Source organism: Plecotus auritus, assembly GCF_963455305.1.
Source record: "Plecotus auritus genome assembly, chromosome: 2".
Taxonomy (NCBI): domain Eukaryota; kingdom Metazoa; phylum Chordata; class Mammalia; order Chiroptera; family Vespertilionidae; genus Plecotus; species Plecotus auritus.
In genome coordinates, this window is record NC_137771.1 from 168,437,450 (window position 1) to 168,464,132 (window position 26,683).

The 26,683-nt window shown below is 43.3% G+C and overlaps 2 protein-coding genes across 2 annotated transcripts in view; one reads left to right on the plus strand and one right to left on the minus strand.

Moving 5' to 3' along the window:
• Positions 1–2,180: 2,180 nt before the first annotated feature.
• FBXO40 (F-box protein 40) lies at positions 2,181–24,884 on the plus strand. Its single transcript, XM_080658449.1, has 5 exons — positions 2,181–2,386; positions 2,486–2,605; positions 16,320–16,352; positions 17,243–19,156; positions 21,696–24,884. Exons 3-5 carry the CDS (start codon positions 16,350–16,352, stop codon positions 21,909–21,911), a joined length of 2,133 nt encoding a protein of 710 aa, XP_080514575.1. The 5' UTR covers positions 2,181–2,386; positions 2,486–2,605; positions 16,320–16,349; the 3' UTR covers positions 21,912–24,884.
• HCLS1 (hematopoietic cell-specific Lyn substrate 1) overlaps positions 22,217–26,683 on the minus strand; it is a 36,155-nt gene continuing 31,688 nt past the window's right edge. Inside the window, exon 14 of the mRNA XM_080658450.1 lies at positions 22,217–26,525. Within this exon, the coding sequence (XP_080514576.1) occupies positions 26,389–26,525 (137 nt within the window). The 3' untranslated portion in view covers positions 22,217–26,388. The remainder of the gene's footprint in view (positions 26,526–26,683) is intronic.

The window sequence follows — 26,683 nt, forward strand, 5'->3', positions numbered from 1 at the left end:
CTCTCACCACTCTTGTTCAACACAGCACTGGAAGTTCTAGGCAGTAAAGCAAATAAGGCCCAGAAAAGGTAATAAAATGACATCCAAAATAAAAAAGTAAAAATATCTCTATTCACAGATGGCATGATTTTATATATAGGAAATCATAAGGAATCTATAAGAAAACTATTAGAACTAATAAACAAGTTCAGCAAAGTTACAGAATACAAGATCCATACACAAAATTTTTATAGTTTTCAACTGTTAGCTGCTCACCCCCCAAAAGTGCCTACATGGACATACAGGGGTAGGCAAAAGTAGGTTTACAGTTGTGCATATGCTAAACAGTTTATTCTTGTATTATTATTTATAATAATTGTATTACAACTATAAATTTACTTCTGCCCACCTCTGTATATGCATGGAAGAATCCAGGAAGGGAAATCAGTTTTTGTTAATTACAGCAGAAATTAGCACATCTATTTTTAACCCACACATTCAAATAACACTCGGTATGTGCTAGACATCATTTATGTGCTTTATATGTATAAATATATTAATGCTTTAGTTTATCAACACATAGTCACACTAAATATTATCAGCCCCATCTCACAATTGGGAAAACTGAGGTAGAGAATGGTTAAGTAACTTGGTCAAAATCACATACAGTAATCCTCCCTTATCCTCAGGAAATATGTCCTAAGACACCCCACATCCCCAGTAGATGTCTGAAGCAGCAGATAGTACCAATATATACTATATACTATGTGTATTATACATACCTATGATAAAGTTTTATTTATATATTAGACACAGTAAGAGATTAACAATGATCACTACTAATAAAATAGAACAATTATAATGATCCTATATAATAAAGAGTTAATATGCTAATTAGACCAGAACAACCTTCCGGACCGACCAGTGGGCGGAGGGTGGGGCTGTGGGGCGTGAGGCAGCCAGGGCTGTGAGGGCCTACTCTTGCACGAGTTTCGTGCATTGGGTCTCTATTATAGCTATAATAAAGTTATGTGAATGTGGTCTCTCTCTCAAAATATCTTATTGCACTGTACTCACCTTTTCACTTAAAGGAAGCACTTTATAGCTTCTTTTTGGCATATTCTAATTGCCAGCATCACTGCTCTTGCACTTTGGGGCCATTACTAAGTCATGAACATAAGCACTGTGATATTGCGACAGTCAAGCTGATATTAAAGATAGCTACTAAGTGATTAATGGGCAGTAGTGTTTGCAATGTCCAATAATCCCTGGACAAAGGGATTATTCACATCCCAGATTGGATGGATCTGGACAGCACAAGATTTCAACATGCTACTCAGAACAGTGGCAATTTACAACTTATAAGTTATTTATTTAAGGAATTTTCCATTTAATATTTCAGACCACATCTGACTGAAGGTAATGGAAACCACAGAAAGAGAAATCACAGATGAGAATTTTGTACCTAGAAATTTGCAAAGCCAGGTTCATGTATTTTCTTTCCTCAGAAGATAGCTGAATTGAGTTCTTTTGAGGAGGATGAGATAAAGAAGAGCACCAGCCCTAGCTGGTTTGGCTCAATGGATAGAGCATTGGCCTGCGGACTGAAGGGTCCCTGTGTTCGATTCCTGTCAAGGGTGCTTACCTGGATTGCAGGCCTCATCTCCAGTAGGGGGCATGCAGGAGGCAGCCGATCAGTGATTCTCTCAACATTGATGTTTCTATCTCTCTCTCTGTCTCTCCCTCTCCCTTCCTCTCTGTAATCAATAAAAAATATTTTTTTAAAAAAGAAGAAGAAGAGCACCAGACTGGGAGTCAGAATAACTGATTCTTTCTTTTGGCTCCTACACTAGAGTAAGTTGTGTGACCTTGGACAATTTTACCTTCTCTAACTCTCAGTCTTCTCATCTGTAAAAAGAGGGAGTTGGATTAAGCCCAAGCTAAGCCTCCTACCACTTCTAATTCTCTCACACTGGTCTTACTCATGCCTGATTTATGAGTTACAAACGCTCCCTTTTCCAACCACCCGGGAAAGAAGAGGGCCAGAAGAGGACAGCCACTACTTGTCATGACAAGAAATAGGAGAAACCAAAACAAGACCGCATGTCACTTGCACAAGTTGCTGTGTCAGCGAGTTGTGGATTTAGGTGAAAAGCATGGTTATAATTAGAGCAGCAGCCTGAGGGCTCCACCAGCCCTCAGGAGCACAGCTGGATCTGCCGACTGCACGCACAGGACTCCGGGCAGCTGCTCTGGCCTGGAAAATGATCCTGAAAAGGATTTTCTTCCTTCCTCAAGGGAAAGAAAACCCATTGATATAAAACCTCACTTCCCTTCCGGCTTCCCCTGCTAAATACCACTCCAGTAGAGATCGAGTGTTGATAAATACAGGGGAAAGAAAAAATCAGTAAGCTGAGCTTGGTCACATTGCTCCTTGTGATATAGTTTTATTTTTAACCTCGAAATACTTGAACTATTTCTGTTGAACTTTTCTCTCCTTTCCCAGCCTCCTCGACAGAACTCTGCTCTGTGCAGCTGATGCAGCTTCCTCTGCCTCCCAGGACCTGCCTGCTCGCAACCAGGGGACACAGGTGCAGCAGATGCTGACGCAGCCCACACTGTGCAGGTAAGCTCTTCAGGCGTGACCTGGAGCACCCAGGAGACATTTGAAGTGGTGAGCACGGAGACTGAGGCTGAGCTGCACATCACCTTTTTGCTCTGAGCAAGAGTGTTGTCCAGCCAGTTACTGACATATGGGCCTTTGGAGGTGGGAGGTGGGGGCGTTGGTGCTGAGACTGAGACCCAGTCATGTGTAAACTCCTGTTTTGAAATCTAAAATCTTAGAGCAAGAAGAGATTATCTGCTTTCTGACAGCTTAGGTTCTTCCTTCTGCAATCAACCAGAGTGGTTATGCAATATCTCTGAAGTTACACAGTGCCGATGAGGGATCACAGTGTTGAGGGCAGGAAGTGGTGAGGAAATAGATGGAAGGCCAAACTCTAGGATTTTCTAAAGTCCAAATGCTGTGATCTTTTCACCAATCAGCATTTGCTATGTTCAGTGCAAGTCATTCTCATGTGGTTTAAATTCTATCCCCTGTGTCTCCCTACCAGTTAATGTAGCACAATTGTATTTACTACATGTATTATTTAAATTCAGAGTTTAAAACCTATTTTTTCCTAACAATACTCCCTAGATATGGCTCTCTCCAGCCCACAGCTCTTGAATCCAAAATGCATCCCCGGAATAGAAGTGAAGAAAGTATTTTACGAGTTGGAAAATTTATACAGACTTTTGCACACAAACTATAAATTATTACAGACATGTAACTTGCACATACAGAGGGGCAAATGTAAAATGATTAATGATAATTGAGGTATTGCAAGATTTAAAATGTAGCTAGATTATTTCTGCCTTTTGGAATAACTGCACAGAACTGGCAGGGAGAAGGGAGCAGTGCTTACTTTCATGTTTTTTCTCTGAGTCTTGCTTTGGTGTTATGTAGTTTAGAGTTCAGCTAAGGACACTCTGGGAAGTGGCCTATGCAGCAAATGTGATTCTGTACGCTCTGAAGAACACAAGCTAAAGCCACCAATGTCAAGTAAAGGGAGAGCTACCCAGACACTCTAACTCCTGGTTCCAGCTTGCCTGCCTCTGTAACCTCCAGGTGCAGCTCAGAACTCTGCTCTCAGGGTCTCGGTTATAATTATGCCTGTTTGCTGTGCACAGTTAAATGCACTGTGTATAACTGCATTTAATCTTGTCAGGTTCTCCATGACACCAAGGTCTTCAAGGTATATGCTGGGGTCTCTCCTAGGAAGACTGGAGAGTATTGGCTTAGGAGTAACCAAGAAAACAGGCTGACTTATAGCTACCCCTAGGACTCAGTGGTCGGCAAACTCATTAGTCAACAGAGCCAAATATCAACAGTACAACAATTGAAATTTCTTTTGAGAGCCAAATTTTTTAAACTTAAACTTCTTCTAACGCCAATTCTTCAAAATAGACTCGCCCAGGCCGTGGTATTTTGTGGAAGAGCCACACACAAGGGGCCAAAGAGCCGCGTGTGGCTTGTGAGCCACAGTTTGCCGACCACGGCCCTAGGTAATCCACCCTTAGCCAATACAAAAGAAAAAAAAAAGGCCATTTAAAATACTGATGCTAATAATACAAGCGCCAAATATGAGAATTAGTTAGCTATTTAAATAACTAGAAAGTTTACAGGTAGAGAGATTCGTAGCACAGGTGAACTGCAGACGGTGAGGTTTAATAGATTTGGAAGAGGATGGTCATGTTTTAGGGGTACAGTAAAACTGTTGGAATCATAGCCCGAAGCCCAGGAATATGGAACCAGATATGGAAATTATCTTCAGGGAACTGGTTAGATGTTAAAAATCTCAAGAGGAAAGGGATTACTTTATTTTAACTTTATACATTTTCTTTCCCTAGAATTAAGTATCTCCATAGTGGAGAAACAGGTTCACAATGTATAATTAAAGTAATTAATGAATTGACTGGTTAATAGGTTCAGAATTAAAGAATATCTCTGACCTTTAACCTTCGGCCTTGCCACTTCCACAGGAGTTAAAGCTCAGGAATAAATAATTATTACCATATGTGGAGGCAAAATAGTCACTGACATGTGAGGGGTGCAGAGAGGGCCCCTTGCCTAAAAATATCTCCCTGACATCAAACCTGTTTACCTACTAACTTTAAAATTATAGTAAAGAATGTTAAAACTACTATCTGTTAATCCCATTCTCTTTCCCTTGAGTCAGTGATTTAAATATACCTGCCAAATGCCTTCTCATGACTTTCTTGGCCAACAGCACTCAGACACCACCTCTTCCTCATTCTTCCACGCTCTGTCCCATTTTGTCCTTGGTACAATCTAAGTTGCTCACATGCCCTTGGCCACCACCACATGGGAAGCTCGGTGTGGCAGTGCGGTTTCCACAGAATCTCTCAGTAAAACTCAGTGTGGGGAGGGTGGGCAAGACACTTGACTTTCCTGGGCCTCAGTTGCTCTTGTAGGAAATAAAGAGGTTAAATTAGACCCTTTTCTTTCAAAGTGGTTTTTGGACCATCAGCATTGTCTGGAACTTATTATATGGGAAGACTCTCGGGCCCCACCCCAGTCCTACCAGATCATAATCTGCATTTTAAAAAGACTGCTCAGGTGATGCCAATGCACATAGAGGCTTTCTGATTACCTGCCTGATTCGGTTTTCTGATTTATGTCTGCAGGGTTTAGAACAGGTACCATAGCTCCTGACAACAATTCCGCATCATTTCAATGTCTGTGGTAACTGAGTCCTCTGACGTCTCTTCTATTCAGTTAAGGCTACATTAATCTAATCAAGTTGAAAATATTTCTTTTTCTTACTCTAAAAAAAAAAGGCACCTACATCTGACATCATTACAGGTGCCTCCTAAGTTTGTTACAAATTGTTACCTTTGAGCCCTCGCTGTTTTGACTGAGTGGGTTGGAGAATCATCCTGTGCAACGAAGGGTTGTGGGTTCGATTCCTGGTCAGGGCCTGAGAGGCAACCAATCAGTCACATTGATATTTCTCTCTCTCTCCCTTCCTCTCTAAAATCAGTAGAAGCTTATCCTCGGATGAGGATTTAAAAAAAACTGCTACCTTTGAAAGAGGTAGCTCTTTCACAGTGCGGCTGTCTTTGGCATTCTATTCAATCCTATTCAGTAAATGGTAACGGAGTGTTAGGAGCAGTGTTAGCTATACTCTCTCTGTCCCTCAGAAACCAGTTTACACATTCTTTGAGGTCATTCCATTTGCTCGCCACGTTCTGTTGATATTCCAGTCAGAGCTCCTTTTGCTGCAGGAAAATGTTCTCCTGCTCAGAGCACTTCAGCTCCATCTCTGGCCTTCGTCAGGCTGTCTCCCCACTCACACCATCACAGCAACACTGCTCTCGGGTTGTACTGACTCCCACAACCAATCGTGAGAAAGAAATGGAGTCTCAGTTGACACCTTCTTTTTTTTTTTTACTGAATGAGCAGCATAATGTGGCAAACAATTAAATTACAAACTTCAAACTAGGAAAAAAGATGCCCTCAACTTGCCTTTGTGGCATCTAAAAGGCGCTCCTGGATGTGTACTATGTGAATTCTTAAAGTGCTTAAGGAATAAATGCTTTGTGGTGATGACCAGAGACCAAAGCGGGGAAGGAGTTTGGGGGAACTCACATTCTTAAAGGAGTAAGGTAAGATTTTTTTTTTTAAGATTATTAAGCTGGCAGTGGTATGTAAGATACATCTGAGTGAGGGAGAGCTGGAAGTGGCAAGGCCAACCAAGAGCTGTGGGAGTGATGCAATGGGAAGAAATAAAGGCCTGGACAAGGAAGATGACCTTCCTGTAGAGGAATGACTAACAACTGAGTGAGCCTTATATTAGACACTTTCCCTACTTTATCTCATTTGATCCTCATACAATCCAATGGGTGATTATGAGCCCCATTTTATGGATGAATAAGTTTTAGGGAGATTAAATAACTTGTCAAAAATTACTTAGCTAATACATGAGAGTTTATTTTATTTGGGGGTTTCAGATAAAGCCTCTTTGTGGAGATAACACGTAAGGTGAAATTTAAATGGCAAGAAGGAGCCCATCCTATCTAATAAAGAGGGAATATGCTAATTAACCATCACTCCATCACAGATGGAGTGCACCCACAGCTGAAACCAAGTTTCCATAAGGAGCCTTAACAAGCAATCAGCAGGGACCTGAGGCTACGCCATCCCCCACCCCTGTAGGGCTTGACAGGGGACTTCAGGCTGCATCCCCCACCCCGGCACCAGGCCAGGGGACCTGAGGCTTGACGGGGGACCTCAAGGTGGGCTTCCTGTCCTGGTGCTGGGCTAGGGGACCTCAGATTGCTCCCCCTGCCCCAGCGCCAGGCTGGGGGACCTCAGGCCGTGTCCCTCACCAGGTGGGGCTTGACAGGGGACCTCAGGCCATGCCCCCCCACCAGGTGGGGCTTGACAGGGGACTTCAGGCCCGGCCCCCCACCCCGGCACTAGGCTGGGGGACCTCAGACCACACCCCCCGCCCCAGCACCAGGCCAGGGGACCTGAGGCTGTGCCCCCCTGCCTGGAAGGGCTTGACAGGGGACATCAGGCCATGCTCCCCACCCAGCGGGGCTTGATGGGGGACCTCAAGGTGCACCCCCAGTGCTGGGTTGGGGGAACTCAGGCCGAGTCCCCAGCCCAGCCAGGCTTGACGGGGGACCTGAGGCTGTGCCCCCCTCCTAGTGCTGGGCCAGGGGACCTGAGGCTGAGCCCCCCTGCCTGGCGAGACTTAACAGGGGACCTCAGACCACACCCCCCACCCAGCAGGGCTTGACGGGGGACCTCAAGGTGCACTTACTGTCCTGGTGCTGGGCTAAGGGATCTCAGGCTGCTTCCCCGGCCCCAGTGCCAGGCCAGGGGACCTCAGGCCACGCCCCCACCAGGTGGGGCTTGACAGAGGACTTCAGGCCGTGCCCCCCACCCTGGCACCAGGCTGGGGGACCTCAGGCTGCACTCCCCGCCCCAGCACCGAGCCAGGGGACCTGAGGCTGCACCCCCCTGCCTGGTGGGGCTTGACAGGGGACCTCAAGGTGCACCCCCAGTGCTGGGTCGGGGAACTCAGGCCGTGTCCCCCGCCCAGGGGGGACCTGAGGCTGCACCCCCCTCCTGGTGCCAGGCCAGGGGATCTGAGGCTGCTCGGCCCCCCACCCCCTGCCTGGTGGGGCTTGACAGGGGATCTCAGGCCATGTCCCACACCTGGCGGGGCTTGACGGGGGACTTCAAGGCACGCCCCCCCACTCCATTCTGGGCTGGGGGACCTCAGGCCATGCCCCCCGTCCTGGCGCCAGGCCAGGGGACCTGAGGCTACGTTCCCTGCCCAGCGGGGCTTGACAAGGGTGGGACTAGCCAGGTCTGGATCTATCCCAATGAGGCGGGGGGGGGGGGGGGGGGGCGGCCAGGTCTGGGTCTCACGCGATTTTGAGGTGCATGTGGGTGGGCAGGGACTTGACTCTGGGTCCCCTGGTGCGCCCCAGACTCTGACAGGGGGAAGGTTTTTATATACATTTTACTAATTTTCTTTCATCTCTGACACTTCTATTATAGAGAAAGGGCAAATAGCAATATTAAATTATTTCCTCTAATTAATCCCCTTTTAATGTGCACAAATTTCATGCACCGGGTCACTAGTTATAGAAATAAAAAGCAAGGGGAGAATTTTGGCAGAAAGACCAAGTAGAAAGGCCCTACCTGGAATTAAGCAATAGGCTTGAGCTATGTGCTCCAAAGAAAGAGAAAAAGATAAAAGAGGTGAGCAGGGCACACTACATTTTGTGGGCCAAGGTAAGGACTTAAGAGTTTATTCCTTGTGATGGGGATCCACTGGAGATTTTAAGTGGCAGTAATGACCTAGTCTTAAAATCACTCTTTCTGCTGGTGAATATAGATTCTGGGGCACAAGATGGGAGGAGTGAAACTGATTATCAGGTTATTGCACCAGACTAGATAAGAGATGATGGTGCTTAGACCAGGCAGTGGTGGTAGAAATGAGGGAAAGAAAGAAAGAAAGAAAGAAAGAAAGAAAGAAAGAAAGAAAGAAAGAAAGAAAGAAAGAAAGAAAGAAAGAAAGAAAGAAAGAAAAGAGAAGGGAAGGGAAGGGAAGGGAAGGGAAGGGAAGGGAAGGGAAGGGAAGGGAAGGGAAGGGAAGGGAAGGGAAGGGAAGGGAAGGGAAGAGAAGGGAGGGGAGGGGAAGGGAAGGGAAGGGAAGGGAAGGGAAGGGAAGGGAAGGGAAGGGAAGGGAGAAAGAAAGAAAGAAAGAAAGAAAGAAAGAAAGAAAGAAAGAAAGAAAGAAAGAAAGAAAGAAAGAATTGCTTACTGCCTTTTCAGATCTTTCTCCAAGGCCTTCCTACCTAATTGGGCAACAGTTCCTTTGTGATTAGGTACAAAGTATCAAGCATTTTCAATAGCTCAGTGGTTCTCTAATTGAGCTTTCAACAGAATCAGCTGGATTCAGTAGGTCTAATTCCGTAGGTCTGATTTGTAGGGCCCAGGAATTTACATTTCTAACCAGTTCTCAGGTAATGCTGATGTTGTTGATCTGAGTACACACTTTAAGGACCACTATTCTAGCTGACCTACCCTTTCTTATTAAGTTACTCCTTTCTGAATGGTCCATACAGCACCACAGCCTGCATTAAATAAAGTTTCTGCTCCCCTGCCAGGTTCTAAATACTTCCCTATTCCTTTAAAGAAATATCCATCCCTCAGACTTATGTACCAGGTCCTTTCAACTACTCAGATTCCACTTAAACTGAATCCAATACAACCAGCAAAATCTAATTCTTTGTAGATACTTGAACTATTTAAGTCTAAGTTATATTGACTACTGTTTCCTCTAGACAGGAGAATTTTCAAACATATTTTGGGGGCAGTGTTTGGGCCATAGACTTGATTGAAATTCATTTTCAAGAGGAGGGAATGCACTGACTTTTCCGAGAGGAAGCAAGAATTTAAAGGTGAGCAGAGGGGCACAGAAACTTGAGGAAATGGCACCTGGATAACCTTAGGTTGTTTCAGGCATAGAATTTTGTCAACTTTTTCACAATGAAGAGTTTCAATGGTCTATGTCAGTGGTCAGCAAACTCATTAGTCAACAGAGTGGCAAACTGCTGCTCGAGCCGCATGTGGCTCGCGAGCCGCTGTTTGCCAACCACTGATCTATGTGATTTGATTTAGTAGGTGTTTCATTTTAAAACTCAGAATCCATATTGTAGTACATATTTTAACCCTAAAAATTTTACTTTTATATTTGTAGTCCCTGCAATGCAAATCCATGGGACCCAGATAGGCTTCTTATTTCCTCTATTCAGAAGGGGCACAGGATGAGCATGGTCCAGAGAAGGACAAAAAAAAAGTCCTCATGGGGATGAAGGTGCTTCTTAATGAAGAGCATCGGCTCCTCTACGATTTGGGAAGATTATATCTGTAGGTACCTTTCTGTGTCCTAACTGGAGGAGGAGAGGCCCTCCCCCTGATAGGCTCTACTCTTGGGTTTGCTTTCTTCCAAATCATGGGATGGACCACAACATGTCTCTGTGGATCTCCAAGGGAAAGACACAGTGTGATCTAGCAAACAGGACAGAATTTGAAGCCAGATAAACAGGGATTTTTGTGCCTCAGAATCCTTGTCTGTAAACTGGAAATGGTAATACCCATCTCACAGGGTCATTGTGAGGATTACGCGAGCGGTTATGTAAAAGTACATGTTAGGTGCTAGAATCTTGTTTCTCTTTCTCCATGACATCCAAAATGCAGAGAAATTACTCAATCTAAGAAGTCAGACAAACACCCTGGAGGATAAGGATCCAGTCATTGCACTGGCATAGAGGCTAGGAGAGCAGGGCATCTTATCTCCCAGCACAACCAATGGTATATCTAATGTGATCAACTTGGGGCAACAACAATTGGCTCCAAATCAGGTGATCAATTGGCTGCCCAAGTTTGCCTGGGACTAAGAGGCATCCTAGGACTTGGGACTTTTAGTGATAAAACCAGGAGAGTCCCAGGCAAACCAGGGCCATTGGTCACTCAGCTTACCCAGCAATAATTTGACTGTCAGGAATTTTAGACTGTCCTTTATCTCAGTGAGAAAAATTTTCCCCAGATATACAACAAAAGATTCAGATGTGATTCTGTATGCTTAGACAGTATTCACCTTTCTATATTTACCTGCCAAGCTTCTCCAGAGTCATCTCTACTCACTGTGTCTTTGTGCTCAGCACATGACCTCTCTCAAAGTCACTTATCTGGTGTAGCTCCAGAACCTGTGGAAGATCTTTAAATAGCAGCATTAAAACATACACACACACACACACACACACACACACACACACACACACACACGAGAAAAAAATAGTAGCATCGCCGAAACTGGTTTGGCTCAGTGGATAGAGCGTCGGCCTGCGGACTGAAGAATCCCGGGTTCGATTCCGGTCAAGGGCATGTACCTTGGTTGCAGGCACATCCCCAGTGGGAGGTGTGCAGGAGGCAGCTGATCGATGTTTCTCTCTCATCGATGTTTCTAGCTCTCTATCCCTCTCCCTTCCTCTCTGTGAAATATCAATAAAATATATTTTAAAAAATAGTAGCATCTTTGTTGTCTACATGCAATTGTTTTTCTTTCCTTTTAAAGGGATATTTTCAAATAACTTCAAATAGATGGAGAGCAACAGGCTCCAACCACAAATATTTCCTGCTTCAATAGCACTGTTCCTAAGAATCATGCTTTATAAAGAATCATGCTGAGGGATAAGAAACGAGTTGGCTTTGAGTTCATCACCACTGTCCTGCCAGCCAGACACATCCCTGCTAGTGGGACAGAGTGCTCACTACACACACACAGCATAGAACTGTGTAGTTCTGTGTAGATCTTTGAACTATTTTCCCTTCCCAGAAACTGGGCTCAACTTTGTGGTAGAACCAGGCAAACAGATATGAGATTGGACATTCCTTGTAGTTTTTTTCATATAGCCTTATTCCATTTGTGATATGCCTCTTCTTTGCCACCTAAAAACCAGCAGGGGACACTGACTCATTCAGACTCCATCCTTATTAATTCATATATTTTATGAATAGAAAGCAGATGGTCACATTCTCCCAGCCAGGGCACGGGACTTGCCAACACTGGAGTGTATGCTTAATGGCTTTCCCCTCCCTTCCCAGCAAACACCATATTTTGAATGGTCAAGGGTCCCACAGCACAGCTGAAATGCCACATTTGCTCTGGCAAGAGCTCTGCATTGTCATCATTATTCCTAACCTCCTGGCAGCATTTGAGACTATGGTTCACCCTTTCTTTTATATCTGGGCCACGTACTGCTGACTCTTAACTCTCTGGTCTCTCCTTCTCTGGCTCTACTTCCTCCTAATGTCCCCAAAGTGTCATACTTAGCTATGTACTTCAAAGCTCAGATTTCTATTTTATGTTACTTCCCCATTTACGGCTTTCTCTCTCTCTCTCTCTCTTTTTTTTAAATTCTATTTCCTTGTGGTTTTGTGTTTTTTTTTAACAGAGAGAGAAAGAGAGAGAGAGAGAGAGAGAGAGAGAGAGAGAGAGAGAGAGAGAGAGAGAGAGAGATGAGAGAGAAACATCATTGGTTGCCTTTTATACATGCCCCGACTGCGGATTGAACTTGCAACCTGGATGTGTGCCTGACTGGGAATCGAACCTGCCACCTTTGTTGTAAGGGATGGTGTTCCAACCAACTGAGCCATACTGGCCAGGGCCTCTCTCATTTTTAAGTGGATAATTCTCAAATCTGCATCTCTACATTCTAACACCTCATCTTCCCATTCATGAGATCTGTCAGCACCTGAAGCAACTTGAGTTAAACCTGCTGGACCCATCCGGCTATTGTGGCTCAGTGATTGAGCATTGACCTCTAAACCAAGAGGTCACAGTTCCTGGTCAGAGCACATGCCCAGGTTGTGGGCTCTATTCCCAGTAGGGGGCATGCAGGAAGCAGCCGATTGATGATTCTCTCTCATCATTGATATTTCTCCCTCTCCCATCCTCTCTCCAAAATCAATAAAAACATATAAAATATTTTTTAAAAAACTTGCTGGATTCATCTTTCTTCCCAAAACAATTTCCACTTCAGAATTCTGTTTTTCTCAGAATAAAAGCCAATATTCTCTCTTCTTGGTTCTAAATCTCGGAATCAACTTTGATTCCTCTTCTTTCCTCATCTCCAGCCAGAAAAAAAAAGTTAGTTAATTTTCCCTTGTAATGTCTCCTATCTGTTTCATCTTACCTATTTCTACTGTCATCAGTCTTCCCCATCCAAGCTTTCTTCACATCCTCTACGTAGCAGTTTCTAACTCTAGGTCCTCCCACTTCATCCCTCACTATGAGTTGACATACCAATTACAGTCTTAAGTGACTCCTTATTAAGTACCGAACAATTACAAATGCTTTAGCTTAATATTTATGAATTTCCACAATAAATCCACAATGGACATTTCCCCCCAAGAGTGATTTTGGAATATAGCAGGAGCCTACTGAACGTTAAATTGTATGTTAAAAGATCCAGTAGCTGAACTCGAATCCAAAAGATATCCTCTGCCCGATCTTACTCTGCTCCATCTCAGTACAAACATCACGGCCTTTCACTCTTCTAACCCCCTCTCTGGATTTAACACCTTGATGTATCATCTACTGGGCCTTGAACCCGGTTGATGTTCTGGCTTTCAGCTTCTGATCTGCCTCCTGATCCAGACTGACTATTAGGGGTATAGAGCACTCTGGCATGATCCCTCCTTCACACTCAGCCCTCCCAGTGCCCAAGAATCAGATGGGGAATGTGTTAGGAATGTAAATTCCAGAACACACCTCTCACTCAGGTCAGGGTTGTAGGCAGTAGCTATAGCAGTGTTGTTCAATAGAACTTTCTATGAAAATGGAAATGTTCTATTCTGTGTTGTCCAATAGAGTAGCTACTAACCATATGTGGCTATTGAGCACTTGAACTGTAGCTAGTATTCCTGAGGCACTAAATTATTAATTTTATTTAATTTTTATCAATTTAAATTTAAATAGCCACATGTGGCTAGTGGCTACCATATTGAACAATGCGGATCTATAATTTAACAAACACTGATTCTAATGAGCAACAGTGTTTAACAACCACTTTAATAAGCAGTCCAGGTGACCCTTATGCTCACTTACTGGCACAGAGTAGGTAATCAACAAATGCTTGTTGAATAAATGGATGAACAAATGAATACCTAAAAGAATCAGAATATAATTGCCTTGAAATTTAAATCTGTCTCTTCTAAAAAAGTTGAGGGGGGCTTTCCCAGATTAAAGAGGCTAAAAACATTAACAAAATGTAATAAATTGACCTTAAAGGGATCCTGGTCCAAACATTTTATAAATATATATATGACATTTTGGGGATATCTGGAGAAACATGTTACATGATGTTAAAAATTATTTTGTTTTCTTAGGTAAAATTATGTTATTCCAATTACAAAGGAAAATGTCTTTATTCTTAGAAAATATATGCTGAGATACTTAGGGATGAAGTGAAATGATATCAGCAACTTATTTTCAAGAGTTTTGGCCAAAAATGTGTGATTGTGTATGTATGGAGAGAAAGAGAAGAAGCAAACATGGCAAATGTTAACAATTATTGAATCTAGGTGGAGTATATTTGGGTGTTTATTGTACATATTCTTTCTGTATATTTGAAAAACAACTTTAAAGTTGAAGGAAAATTCACCCACAATGAATTGGCAAATCCTAAAAAAATAAAATAAAAATTTTAAATACTGCATATCTTCTGGCTGTTATAGCACAGTAAGAAGCTAGGAAAATTCCAAGACAAGTGGAATAGGGAAACTAAGACAAATAGTTAAATAGCAGTTTGCAGCCACCAGGTAAATCCTATCTTCCCTAAACCAAGGACACTTAAGAGTAAGTGGTTTCTACTTCTCATCCGCAATTAGAGGGTAAATAGCTTAAATCACCCTACTCAGGGAGACAGAAAACAGAAATTCAATTAAGTGCCATTTGCCAACCACACCCAAGGACAGATAAATTAAGAGAATAAATCTCATTCTGGCCAATCAGCATAAAGCTGATGAATTTTCTATTGATCTGCCCCTAAGACTTCTCCTAAAAGCCCAGCCTTTAAAAGCCCTGAAAATGGAGGTCCCAGGGCACTCTCCCTCCAGGGAGCAAGCCTGGGCCATTCCCTTTCCCCTCACCTTCCCCCATAGGCACATATCCCTTAACCTCTAAAGAACCCCATGAGACTTGAAACCAGGGGAGCAATAGGCAGCAGCAGCTCATCCTGGTCTAACCCCCTGAACCTGTCTCAAAGGCTCTTTTTTCTTTGACTTCCCAGTGAGCTAAAGTAGCCCAGCCTGAGCTCTCTTGCTACTTCTTCTATGCCCTTCCTAGTTACACTGTCCTAAGTGTGTTTTTGCTGAGGTCAATAAATTCTTGCTTGCTTTTCTACATTTTGTCTCTTGATTGAAATCTTTCCTTCAAGAAGACAAGAACTGAGGTCTCCTCGTCTCACCAGTAACATGACTTTCGGGTGCTAACCCCTTCCCAGACTAACACAGTACTGAAATTATGCTACTAATTCTCTAGGCCAGGTGTTGCAAACATGCAAACAGGCAACCACAGATCTATATAGGCCGCGTACATGTTTTTCCTTGGCCCAAATAAAGGTTTTAAAAGAATTAGTTGCCAATATTTAAAATTTCAAGAACTTTTATCTTGAAAAATTATGTAACAAATTTTTTGTAACATAATGAAATATAAATTATTTACAATAGCCAACATATATAGGTAACTTCCTAAGGGACATGTACTATTCTAAGAGTTTCAGGTACTGTATTTAATTCATTTGTTCCTCACAATAGGTAGGTACTATTATTTTCCTCCCTTTACAGATGGGGAAACTGATGAACAAAGAGGTTAAGTAACTTTCCCAAAGTCTCACAGCTATGACTTCTAGTGCCAGGGTGGAATCCCATGCTATCTGCCTCGTAACCACTACACTATGCCACCACTCAAAAATCTGCACCCCTCACTTCTCTAGGAAAATCAGAAGATCTGGAAACACATTCCCACCTGGGACCAACTGACAAGAGCCCAAAAGCTACATTCCCCTGAAGGCAGGGTAACTTCTCTTCTATTTGCCACAGTCCCCACTGCTTCTGGGGCCTTCGGGGTTTGGCTCTGCTCTAGCCACAGCACAGCTGAATACACCAGTGAGGGACACGTGACAGATATTTCACCCGTGCACTGCCCAGACTAAGCCAGATGTCAGGCAATCCTCTAAGTGGACATGAAGCCCCAGTGGGAGAGAAGGCTAGTTACAAGGGTAACTTGGACCAGATGTATGTATGTGCAGCAGGTTTGGATGGTGGCAGAGTGGAATGTCAGGATAACTGTTGGTAGATAGTGGAAGAGTTACAAGAAGCCTAAGTTACACACGGCATGGTTGGCAAGAATGCCCCATCAGAGGGCAGTGTGGGTCAGAGAAAAGAGCATAGATTAGGGTGGCCTGGGTTGGGACCTGATTCCATCTCTTAGTTGCTATATAACCTTGGATAAGCTATTTAACTTCTCTGGCTTCCATTTCCTTGACTATAAAGTGGGGCAATGACACCTTTAGGGTGGTGGGAGGAATTAAATTAGAGAGAGTATGTGAAGTCTCTTTGGCCCCTGTTAATACAGATAACCAAAATTCTTACTAATCATTCATATTTGTATTTTTATATTTTCCCCTAGAGTTACAAAGCAAGAAGAAATTCAGAAACTATGGTAAGTACTAAGTCCTTCTTGGATCTTTACATATTAGGGGTCCAGGTCAGGCTTTGTTTAGCCTGTAGCCTAAGCAGCTGGCATTCTTGTCCTTATGGTTTGATGATCTTTATTGGCTTTTTGCCAAACCAGGGCTGCTAGAGCAGAACCTAGAAGAAATGGACATGGAGTAGGAGAAAAGCAGAGAGCTATGAAATATTTGTGAGCAAAAATTTTTAGTAAACCTTTAAAAATAAAAAAGCAAAAAAATGCAGCAATAATGTAAGTGACTAACAATTTCTTCATTCAGTGTATTATTGAGTACCTACAATGGTCCAGGCCCAGTGACAGGTGCTAGGGAAGCAGATGTAGACAAAACCAGACATGGCCCTGTCCTCCCAGCATGTTACCTGGTGGTAGTTGGTTAAATGAATGACAGCACTCTCATTCTGGAATTTACACTGCCATTATGAAGAAAATTTGTAGAGCATAATTAATAAAACAGCCTAATCTTATGTTATAATAGCAAATTAAAAAGCAGGATGCAAAATTGCATTCACAGTATTAACTGTGTAATATAAATCGCCCATAATCCACAACTTAAAAATAATAATTGTCAACATTGAACGTCATTGCATTTAGCACTGTTGTTTTTTTCCTATTCTAAACACCTCTATTATATACATAAAATGAACATACAGAAAAGAGCGTTATAGTTATTATTCTGGATTGTGGGATTATGAGTGATTTTTTGCTTTTTTCTCTATGATGTTCTATATTTTCCAAGGTCCCTATAACAAGCACATATAAACAGGAAATAAGTCCATTAAAAACACAGTCACAGTCACACATAGAGCTTCTCTCCCAGCAGTCATTTGTTTTCTCTTCCTCTTGGCCTTTGGTGTCTCCAGGGCAGGGCACGCAGGCCTCCACCGGGACAGCACAGTCATTGTGAGAGATGCTTCAACCGTCACTGCCACATTCCCGTGGAGCCCAATGTCTCCTGCATGGTGATAAACTGCCACCTGTCCTGTGGTGCCACCTTCCACATGTGCAAAGAGGCAGAGCATGAGCTCCTCTGCCCTTTAGAGCAGGTTCCATGCCTCAACTCTGAATATGGCTGCCCCCTTTCCATGTCCCGCCACAAGCTGGCCAAGCACCTGCAGGTGTGTCCCGCCAGCGTGGTCTGCTGTTCCATGGAGTGGAACCGCTGGCCAAATGTGGACTCCGAAACCATCCTTCATAAGAACATCATGAAAGAGACCCCCAGTGAGGAGTGTTTGGACACAGCCCTGGCCCTCCAGGACCAGAAGGTCCTTTTCAGATCTTTGAAAATGGTAGAACTTTTCCCAGAAACTAGAGAGCCCACTGAGGAGGAACCTACTATGAATGGTGAAGCCAGTTGGGAAGAAATGGCAGGAGCGGTGGGTGGAGCAAATGCTGGTTTAGTGCCACATAGCTCCCTGTCGGCCACTAAAGAAGAGATGGCAGAACTGAGTCAAGAAGAACGCCAGATGTTGGCCAAAACCAAAGAAGGGATGGACCTGCACAAGTTTAGCAAGTGGGAAAATATTTTCAGCAAAGAGCATGCAGCCTCTGCTTTAATAAACTCATCAGTGAGCTGTGAGAACAAGAGCAGTAATGGCCCAGGGAAAGAACAGATTTCTGTCAGCAATGACATGATAGGAGAGGCCAGTGCCGAAGAGAAAGAATCACAGGAAAACCAGAGACAGCAGGACTATCATGCAGCTATGGAAACAACAGGGCTTGCCCCTTGGCAGGATGGTGTTCTGGAGAGACTGAAATCAGCTGTGGATGCAAAGGACTATAATATGTATCTGGTGCACAATGGGAGGATGCTTATCCACTTTGGTCAGATGCCTGCTTGTACGCCTAAGGAGAAAGACTTTGTTTATGGCAACCTGGAGGCTCAGGAAGTGAAGACTGTGTATACCTTCAAAGTTCCTGTGAGCTACTGTGGGAAGCGGGCTCGTGTTGGAGATGCCATGTTGAGTTGTAAGCCAAGTGAACACAAGGCAGTAGACACTTCAGATTTAGGGATCACTGTGGAGGACCTGCCCAAATCAGATCTCATCAAGACCACCCTCCTGTGTGCTTTGGAAAGAGAACTCAAAGGTCATGTCATCTCTGAATCCAGGAGCATTGACGGGCTATTCATAGATTTTGCTACCCAGACATACAATTTTGAGCCAGAACAGTTTTCCTCTGGAACAGTGCTGGCTGACCTCCTAACCACTGCCAACCCAGAGGGGCTCCATGTGGAACTCCACAGTGAGTGTGTGACCAGGAGACACAACAAGAGCAGCTCTGCCTTCACTTTCACCTGCAACAAATTCTTCAGGAGGGATGAATTCCCCCTGCATTTCAAGAATGTCCACACAGACATTCAGTCATGTCTCGATGGCTGGTTCCAGCATAGGTGTCCCCTCGCCTACTTGGGATGTACATTTATTCAAAACCATTTCCGTCCCCCAGGGCAAAAGGCAAAATTGATCTATAGTCAAGAGCTTAAGACCTTTGCCATCAAGCCGGAGGTTGCTTCAGAGCTGAATGAGGGGAGGAAGAACAACCATCTCTCAGGCCCTGGAGGAAAAGGCCAGAATTCTCTAACCAGCCTGCCCTTGGAGATTTTGCAGTACATTGCAGGGTTCTTGGACAGCATCAGCCTATCCCAGCTCTCCCAGGTATCTGTGCTGATGAGGAATATCTGTGCCACTTTGTTACAAGAGAGAGGGATGGTCCTCCTGCAATGGAAGAAGAAGAAGTATTCCCATGGAGGCACCTCCTGGAGAGTCCACAGAGAGGCAAGTAAACACTCATTCATTCATTCAACAAATATTTAAGAGCCTTTTGTGTGACAAACACTGTACTAGACACTGGAATTCTACTAAGTTACTGGGAATAAGAAAATTCCTGAGCTCAAGGTCAGTTCACTAGGGAAGACAGACTGATAAACATATTAATGGCAATACAAATGGTAGTGCCTGTTTATCTCTATGTATGTGTCTTGGGTATATCTTCTGTGTGCTCACATTATCCATTCTCCAACCTTCTCCACCAGGATCTACCTCCCCATACCCCCAGGAGGCTTATCTCTACAGATTGCCTCAACTGGTTCCCTTGCATTTCAGCTTCCAGTTAGGTTAACGTAATGGGAGTGTATCAGCAGGAGACGGGCAGGAGGGAGGGAGAAGAGTGAGGTTGACATTTCTATTCTTCTGGCTTCCTCCCTGCATGCATTCTCCCTCCCTGACACTTGGCAGTGGAAATGTCCCTCCACTGCAGGTGGTTATGTCAGATGGCTCTTTCCACATAATGACTCATTCTGGTCTAATGATCTCCCTTCCTTCTTCCCTTTCAAGTCTGGGTACTGCACTGTTTCTTGTGGCTTTCCTAAACCATGTCCACAATTTGTATATCATTCCTCTAAAAAATACTTTTCAAATGACCCCAACTGAATGTGCCATCTTTTTCCTGCCTGGACTCTGATGGATACAGTAGCCAACAAATTCCCCTCAGTCCCATGTCAACCATATTTTAAACAATTTTTGCCTTTGTTAAGGCACTTTGAAAATAAATAATTTATTAAATAATTTGCTCCATGATTTCCCCTAGTTCAAATGCCTATTGAAGTTTTCAAAAAAAAAAAAAAAATCTGCTGTATATATCAAATGTGTTCCTTTCCCCCCAGTCAGTTTATGCTTGCTTAACTGTATTATAACTTCTATCACCTTACTTTCACTTCTTGTACCATCCAGAAGTGAAACTCCTAGTTCATCGTATCCAAAGTGCCCTTAGCATACTTTCTCACGGTAAATATGTTGGTAATATGAACCACAAATTTATGTGCCTATTGAGGTCAATAATTTCATAATTTCACAGTTGAGTTTCTTCCCAATATGTGGGTGTGTGCAAACTGGCATTGGGAAGTTAGAGTTGTTTACATCTATATTTATTAATTATGTCTAAAACATTGTGTATATTTACTATTATTTATTCCCTGAAAAGTCTTCTTCAAAAAATCATTGAGATTCTTTCTTCCTATATACCCATGCCTACATCCATGTGTTAAATAAACACTGACTGCCACCCAACCATGTGCTAGAAATAAGCACGAATGAGACTAAAGCCCTGTCCTTTGGGAATTGTATTCTCTAGAATTGCCTAATATCTTCCTCTTTAAAATCAGATGCAAATAATTTCATTTACTTACTAGAAATTCCATTATTTTTTGGCCCATGTTTGTTCTCAATTAAGTGATTACTGCCCATTCTTGGATATCATTTGGGATAATTTCCTTGCAGAAAGAAAAAAAGAGAATTTAGTTGGAGCATCCTTTAACTCCAACTAAATTCTCTTTCTGGAGTTAAAATGGCTCTTTAAAGTAAAAGGGAAATTGTTCTAAGATTCTAGAAAGCACTTTTCTTACATAGGAAGAATGGCAATAAACTGAGGGTGAAGTGGTCAGATTGAAATGGTACCAGGTTATGCCTACTCACATAGCCAGATTTTAAAACCAGGGGATTTGCCACCACATCCTAGGTAGAAAGCCCAGAGGATGTTTGAGTACCAGACACCTAGATTTCTACTAAGATTTCTGTTCTAAGCTTTCTTATATGTTATAATATTTTTAGTTTCAAACACTAGAATACCAACTTAAAGTGACATAAACAATAAAGAGACTTCATTGGCCCCCAAATAACTAAAAAGTCCAAAGGGAATACCTTCAGGTAAAGCTTGATCTAGCAGCTCAAGAAAATGCCCCCAATTGATGTTTTTCTTTCCTTTTTAAATCTCTACTTTCTTAATAATGGCTCTATTCTAAGACATAGGGTTCCCTTGGTGGCTCCTGGTGGCTGCTAGCAACTCCTAAAACTGCTGTTTCCCAGTTCAAGTGCAGAGGCGAAAAAAACAATCTGCTTAATATCTAAAAAAAAAAAAAAAAAAAAAAAAAAAAGTTCTGGAGTTGAGTCTCATTGAAACTAATTGTACTGATTTGAATTACCTGTCTATCTGGAACTGGTGTGTGTGTGTGTGTGTGTGTGTGTGTGTGTGTGTGTGTGTGTGTGTGTGTGTGTGTGGTAGTGGTAATGGGGGGTCAATATGCAGATTAATATTAGTCATTCCTACACAACTGCATGACTGGCTAGGAAGATTATCAGTTGGAAGGGGGAACTAGGAATTGGGTGCTAGAGAAGGAACTAAGTGTCTGCAGCAGCCACTAACCATCCCCTGGAAGCTGAGACCAGGAAAAACAGGAAGGTATTTCCTAATATCATTCAAATAAAGCTAGCCTGAGGGTATTGCCCCAATGTTCACTTTTGAGCTTCTCTTTCCCAACAGATCTGGCAATTCAGCAGCCTCTTCTCTAAAATCAACAGCTGGGAATTTAATGAAGTCACCTCCATGTCCGAGCACCTGAAGACGTGTCCTTTCAATGTTGTAGAGCACAAGACTGACCCAATTCTTTTGACCAGCATGTGTCAGCCCCAGGAGCAGGCCCGAGAGAGCTTGGTCACCACCTTTAGAGCCAGACCACAAGGAAGACAAACCAACTAAAGATTCAGATACCACCCTTCTTGAATTTCTCCTCGGAATTACTGAAAGTAGGACAGAGCGTGGCTTGGGGAACTTCCCTCTGTAAACCGCATATATGCTTATCCGGGGGTATTAGAACATGCATTGTCCTTCTAGGTCTAAGAATTTCCTAAGCCCTGCTTTGTACAATTGCTATAGTACCATATTGATGACTTACTTCCTTTCCTTTTTTATTTCTAAGATAAATCAGGCTGAAGAGAAAGTAGGTAACGAGGTCATTGAAGAAGATAAGCCCAATTTCTTAGAAATGAGAGAGCAATGAATTTCATAACCAGTATAGTCCTGTGCTTTTATTGTGGGGGAGGAGGTCAGTTTATAAGCACGTTCAAATGTGTGAGGCAAGCAATACAGGGATGTGGACTAAGGTGCCAGTCCTCCATGGTAAAGGGCTCACAGTTTGAAGTTTCTGGGGCTGGGGTTGTCTTGACATTCAAGTCCAGGGCTGTTGTTAGTTGCCCCACTGCCCCTAAGCCAAGACAGTCCGAACACAGCCCTACAGAATAGAGACCTTGGCTGAGCACAGCAGCCTTGAAGACACCACAAACCAAATGATAAAAGGCAGGAATTAGGTCAGAGAGTTTGTTGTGCAGAATCTTGGCAACATATAAGAAAACCTTGAAAAATGAAGAGTCCATAAGACACACTATATTCATGGAGAAAATTAGGGCAAAAAGCCTCAAGCCTACATTTAAACATTTTAATAATGATTTAAGAGTCAAGGTTCTTTTCTTCTGAAAACGATAGGTCCGGATTATGAAGAACATTGCATAGCCCAGCATCAGCACCCACTGCAGGTCCTGTGGCACCAGTCACCAGGTCCTGGACACCACCTGAGCAACCCATGGGGATCTTGGGAAGGAAGTCACGGGACAATAGTGGTTCCCTGTAATTGTTCCTACATATTATTGGTCATCTTCAGGTGTCAAAAATGGGTGACACTGCTAGTTTTGGGTAACAGTGATACCCATGAGAACAAAAGTAAAAGAAAAATACACAATTGAAACTGACCTCCCCTAAAGCAGGGTTTCTGGGAACTGCTGACATTGTGCACTGAATAAATCTTTGTCATGAGGGGCTGTCCTGTGTGTCATAGGATATCTTGTAGCATCCTTAGCCTCTAGTCATAGTATGCCCACGGCTGTAACAACCAAAACTGTCTCCAGACATTGTTAAATATCCTCTGAGTCACTCCTGGTTGAGAACCACTGCCCTAAAAGATGACATACCAGTGGCAGTAAGTTAGTACAGCAAAATCTTCTCTCACACATAGTTATCTACAATGGTGATGACTTCATCAGCTTTGTAGTTAGACACATGGAGATATTGTGAATCAAATCAAGTGGAGCTGGTTTGTTTGGTGTGCCTTTATGCCCTGGGGTCATGTTCAAAAGCACATTCCTTCAGCTCTCTCCCAGTGTAGCTGAAGCCAGGAAAGTTAAGCTATTTATCTTGTGTTTACATCCCTCTCACTTTAATTGGTGCCGTTTTCTCAGTCCTAGCAGTCCTCAAACAAGTGAGAAAGAAGGGAAAGGAGGACAGACACTGTGGGCAAGTAGAGAACAAAGAATTTAGCCAGCAACAACAACAAAAATGAGGCTAGTTGACCTGGATGCTTGTTGTTGCCTGGATCTCTCTCTGAACATGGTCTGAAGCTGGTGTAGATGAAGTAGGTGGCACCTCTGAGAAGAGTCAAGAAGCATTTGAGCAAGTCCCAGAACAGAAGTATGCTCATCTTTCATTAGAATATGCCACTTGGTACTATTCGGTTATGTAACTATTTTTCCTCATTCTTATTGTTTGGTTTATATTGCACATTTGTATATAAGGCATCATTTTCTAAAAACATAAATAGAGTGTGAGCTAAGATTTTATTCAGTGAAGATGAGTAACTAGAAACAACTAAACACTAAAGTGGGAGGGGAAGGAGAAGGGAGATTTCTTCAGGTATCGGTTCCATGTATTTTGGCTCTAGTCCTTCCTATATGAAAAAAGAAAGCTCCTAAAGTCCATTCTGGGTCTTTCATTTTACTAGAAGAAAAGAAAGAAAGGGGAGCCAAGGGAGATACAAATTAGGGGCTGCTGTTAGATGGGTGAGAAGTATAGAGAAAGGAAGAGAGCAGAGGGCTTTCCCTTTGCGATCTGGGTGGGTGGGGGCAGGCAGGGCTCAGGGAGCAATTGGGACAGTGCCACACTGCTCTGTGGGCTGCACAGTTTCTGTCATCACACTTTCCTTTCCTTGTTGTTGCCTTCAGAGTGATATTGAATCGATCAGCATCATCACATTTTGTAAGGTATCTAACTGTATATCTTGCAGAAAAGCAGGATACCGCAGTATATGCACTGGTCTACACAAACAAGCACATTTTACGGTGAGAGGGCAGTTGGAGCAAAAGGAAAACTTTTTATGAGACTGAATTAGGCAGAAGGTGGTTTGTTTAGTGAGATAAGGCTGTAGTAAGTAGCATGGGCGGCAAGCATTATCTGACACAGGCAAGACAGTTAGACATGGCTTCAGACTAAGAAGCACTGAGGGGATTGAAAGGGACATTGTACCCAGGAATAGGAGCCTGGCTGGAGAGACATCTATCAGCAGAGCCCTTGATGAGTATCACCACCAAGATAATCGGTTCAGAGTAGAAATCAGCCACAGTAGAGGGAGAGGTCTGGAGAACTGAGGCAGTTCTGTAGAACTGTTGCTAAAATAGCATAGGGGTCTAGAAAAGAAGTTTCTGTCTTAAAATAAAGAAAAAAGTGAAAAAAGCAAGGAGAGACTTGGAGATGTAACCAGAAAACCACTGTAAAATTCTGATCTGTGTGTGTTGTCAAATAAAACTGAAGTGAAGAAGGGGATTGTGTATATCTATGATGGCTTACCTTTGTGTACCGGAAATCCCAACGTCTATATAAGAGCAATAAAAACTGCTTTGCACTCTGAAAGGCTAACTGGGTGAATCTTGTAAGGTAGGTCTAGAGACAGATTTGTGATTCACTGGCATAGAAGTCATTGTGAAAACAAAGGAGTGTGTGTCTTAAAGAAGAGCCAGGGAATAAGCCTGAGGGACACAGTGCTCCAGGTACATGGGCAGCTCACAGCTTTAGGAAGTCCTGGAGCATCTGTGGATCTCGGTCACTAATCCTAGCTGCCACTCTCTTCTTCATCTTTGAAAGTTGGGCCCAACTTCTGATACTGGTTACAGCACAGACTTCTATGTCTTACTAACAAGATTCCCTACACCAACCAAATCTCTGGCTTTGATTTAGATTTTGTTCTGATTTTGCCTCACATCTCCTATCTCTGGCCTTATAGAGCGCAATGGCCTGGGCTAGGATAAACCCACCATGCCCTGTCCTCATTCTCCTCATCCCCACACTTTGATAGTGATTTGTTTGTGCCCATCACTGGCTGTCTAAATGTTTTCACTGTTTTTCATATCATATTCATCCCTGAACCACACAGAAGCTTCATGAGCTTTTCCCATCTACCCACTTACTTGGCCATCAATTTCAGTCATCCAGCTACAAAGAAGTTGGGACTTTCTTGAGTAGAGGACACCGTCTCTGACTAAATCCTCTTACCAGTTCATCGAAGCCTGTGTTCCTTTAGCTTTTGTCTTTTTTTGTTGCTGTTGCCAAATATCCCTTTTCCTCCTTCCTAATCTCTAATTTGTGCTTCTTCCTCAAGAATCTTCATATCCTAGAAGAGTGTAATCATTACTCCCAGGCAGAAGGTGGCTGGCCTCTCACAACTACGGAAGCCAGTAGAAGTTCTAACTGGCCTCCTGTTCCCCACCTTACCACCATTCCCCAGACTGATCTGTTAGGACTGGGTTTAAACATAGCTAAAGGAAAAGGCTAGACATCCAGGGCACAGAAGGATGGGCATTGGTAGGAGGGACTCTTCTGGATATGCCTGAAAGAGGGAAGGAGAATTGGGAGCCATGAGAGTCAAGGCCACTGAAAGATGCATATAAAGCATTATGTACTTCAGCCTAGAGGTGAATCATAGTCCCACTTTATTTCCAATTTTAAGACTGAGCAGAGAAAACGTATCTCTGCAGGGAAGGAAAGTAAGCAAACAGCACAACCAGGTAAACCAGGCAATCTAGACATACCTTCCTCAGTAAGCAAACCAGGAAGCTCAGAGCTCACAAAAGCAGAAGGCAGAGCTTGAGGTGTTCGAAGGAACACTCATGGGGAAGGAGGTGGGGCAACAAGATAAATGTCTATGAGCTCACACAGGATAGAGAGGACACCAAAGGAGAGCTTCATCCTCATGTTATCTCTGCCCCAAACCCTAAAGGAGAAGGAGAGGGAAATCTATCTAGAACCTCAGGCAACTCATGACATCCTATTAGACACTTGCAGCAGGATGGGAGGAAGTGGAGGCAGAGCCACTTGGATCATGGGAAGTCACAGTGCAGAATACAATGTGGGCCATTTACTGGAGAAGGTTGACATAATTTGCAGGGAAGAGTCCAAAGTGATCGTGGCAACGTCCCCGCCACCAGCCCTCGTCCACCATCTCAATGTCAGTGATGATGTCATCTGGATCAAAGGAAATCTCATCACTTCCCTCTGGAGAGGAAATTGACAGGATATTAGGATGGTCAGACAGGAATCTCTTTATCCCTATACCCACTCTAAACCTCAGGAAGAGAAATAGCCCTGGTCTTCTTGATGCCAAGTCTGGACACTTCTGTGACCCTCAGAATTCATCCCCCTCTCTTGTTTCA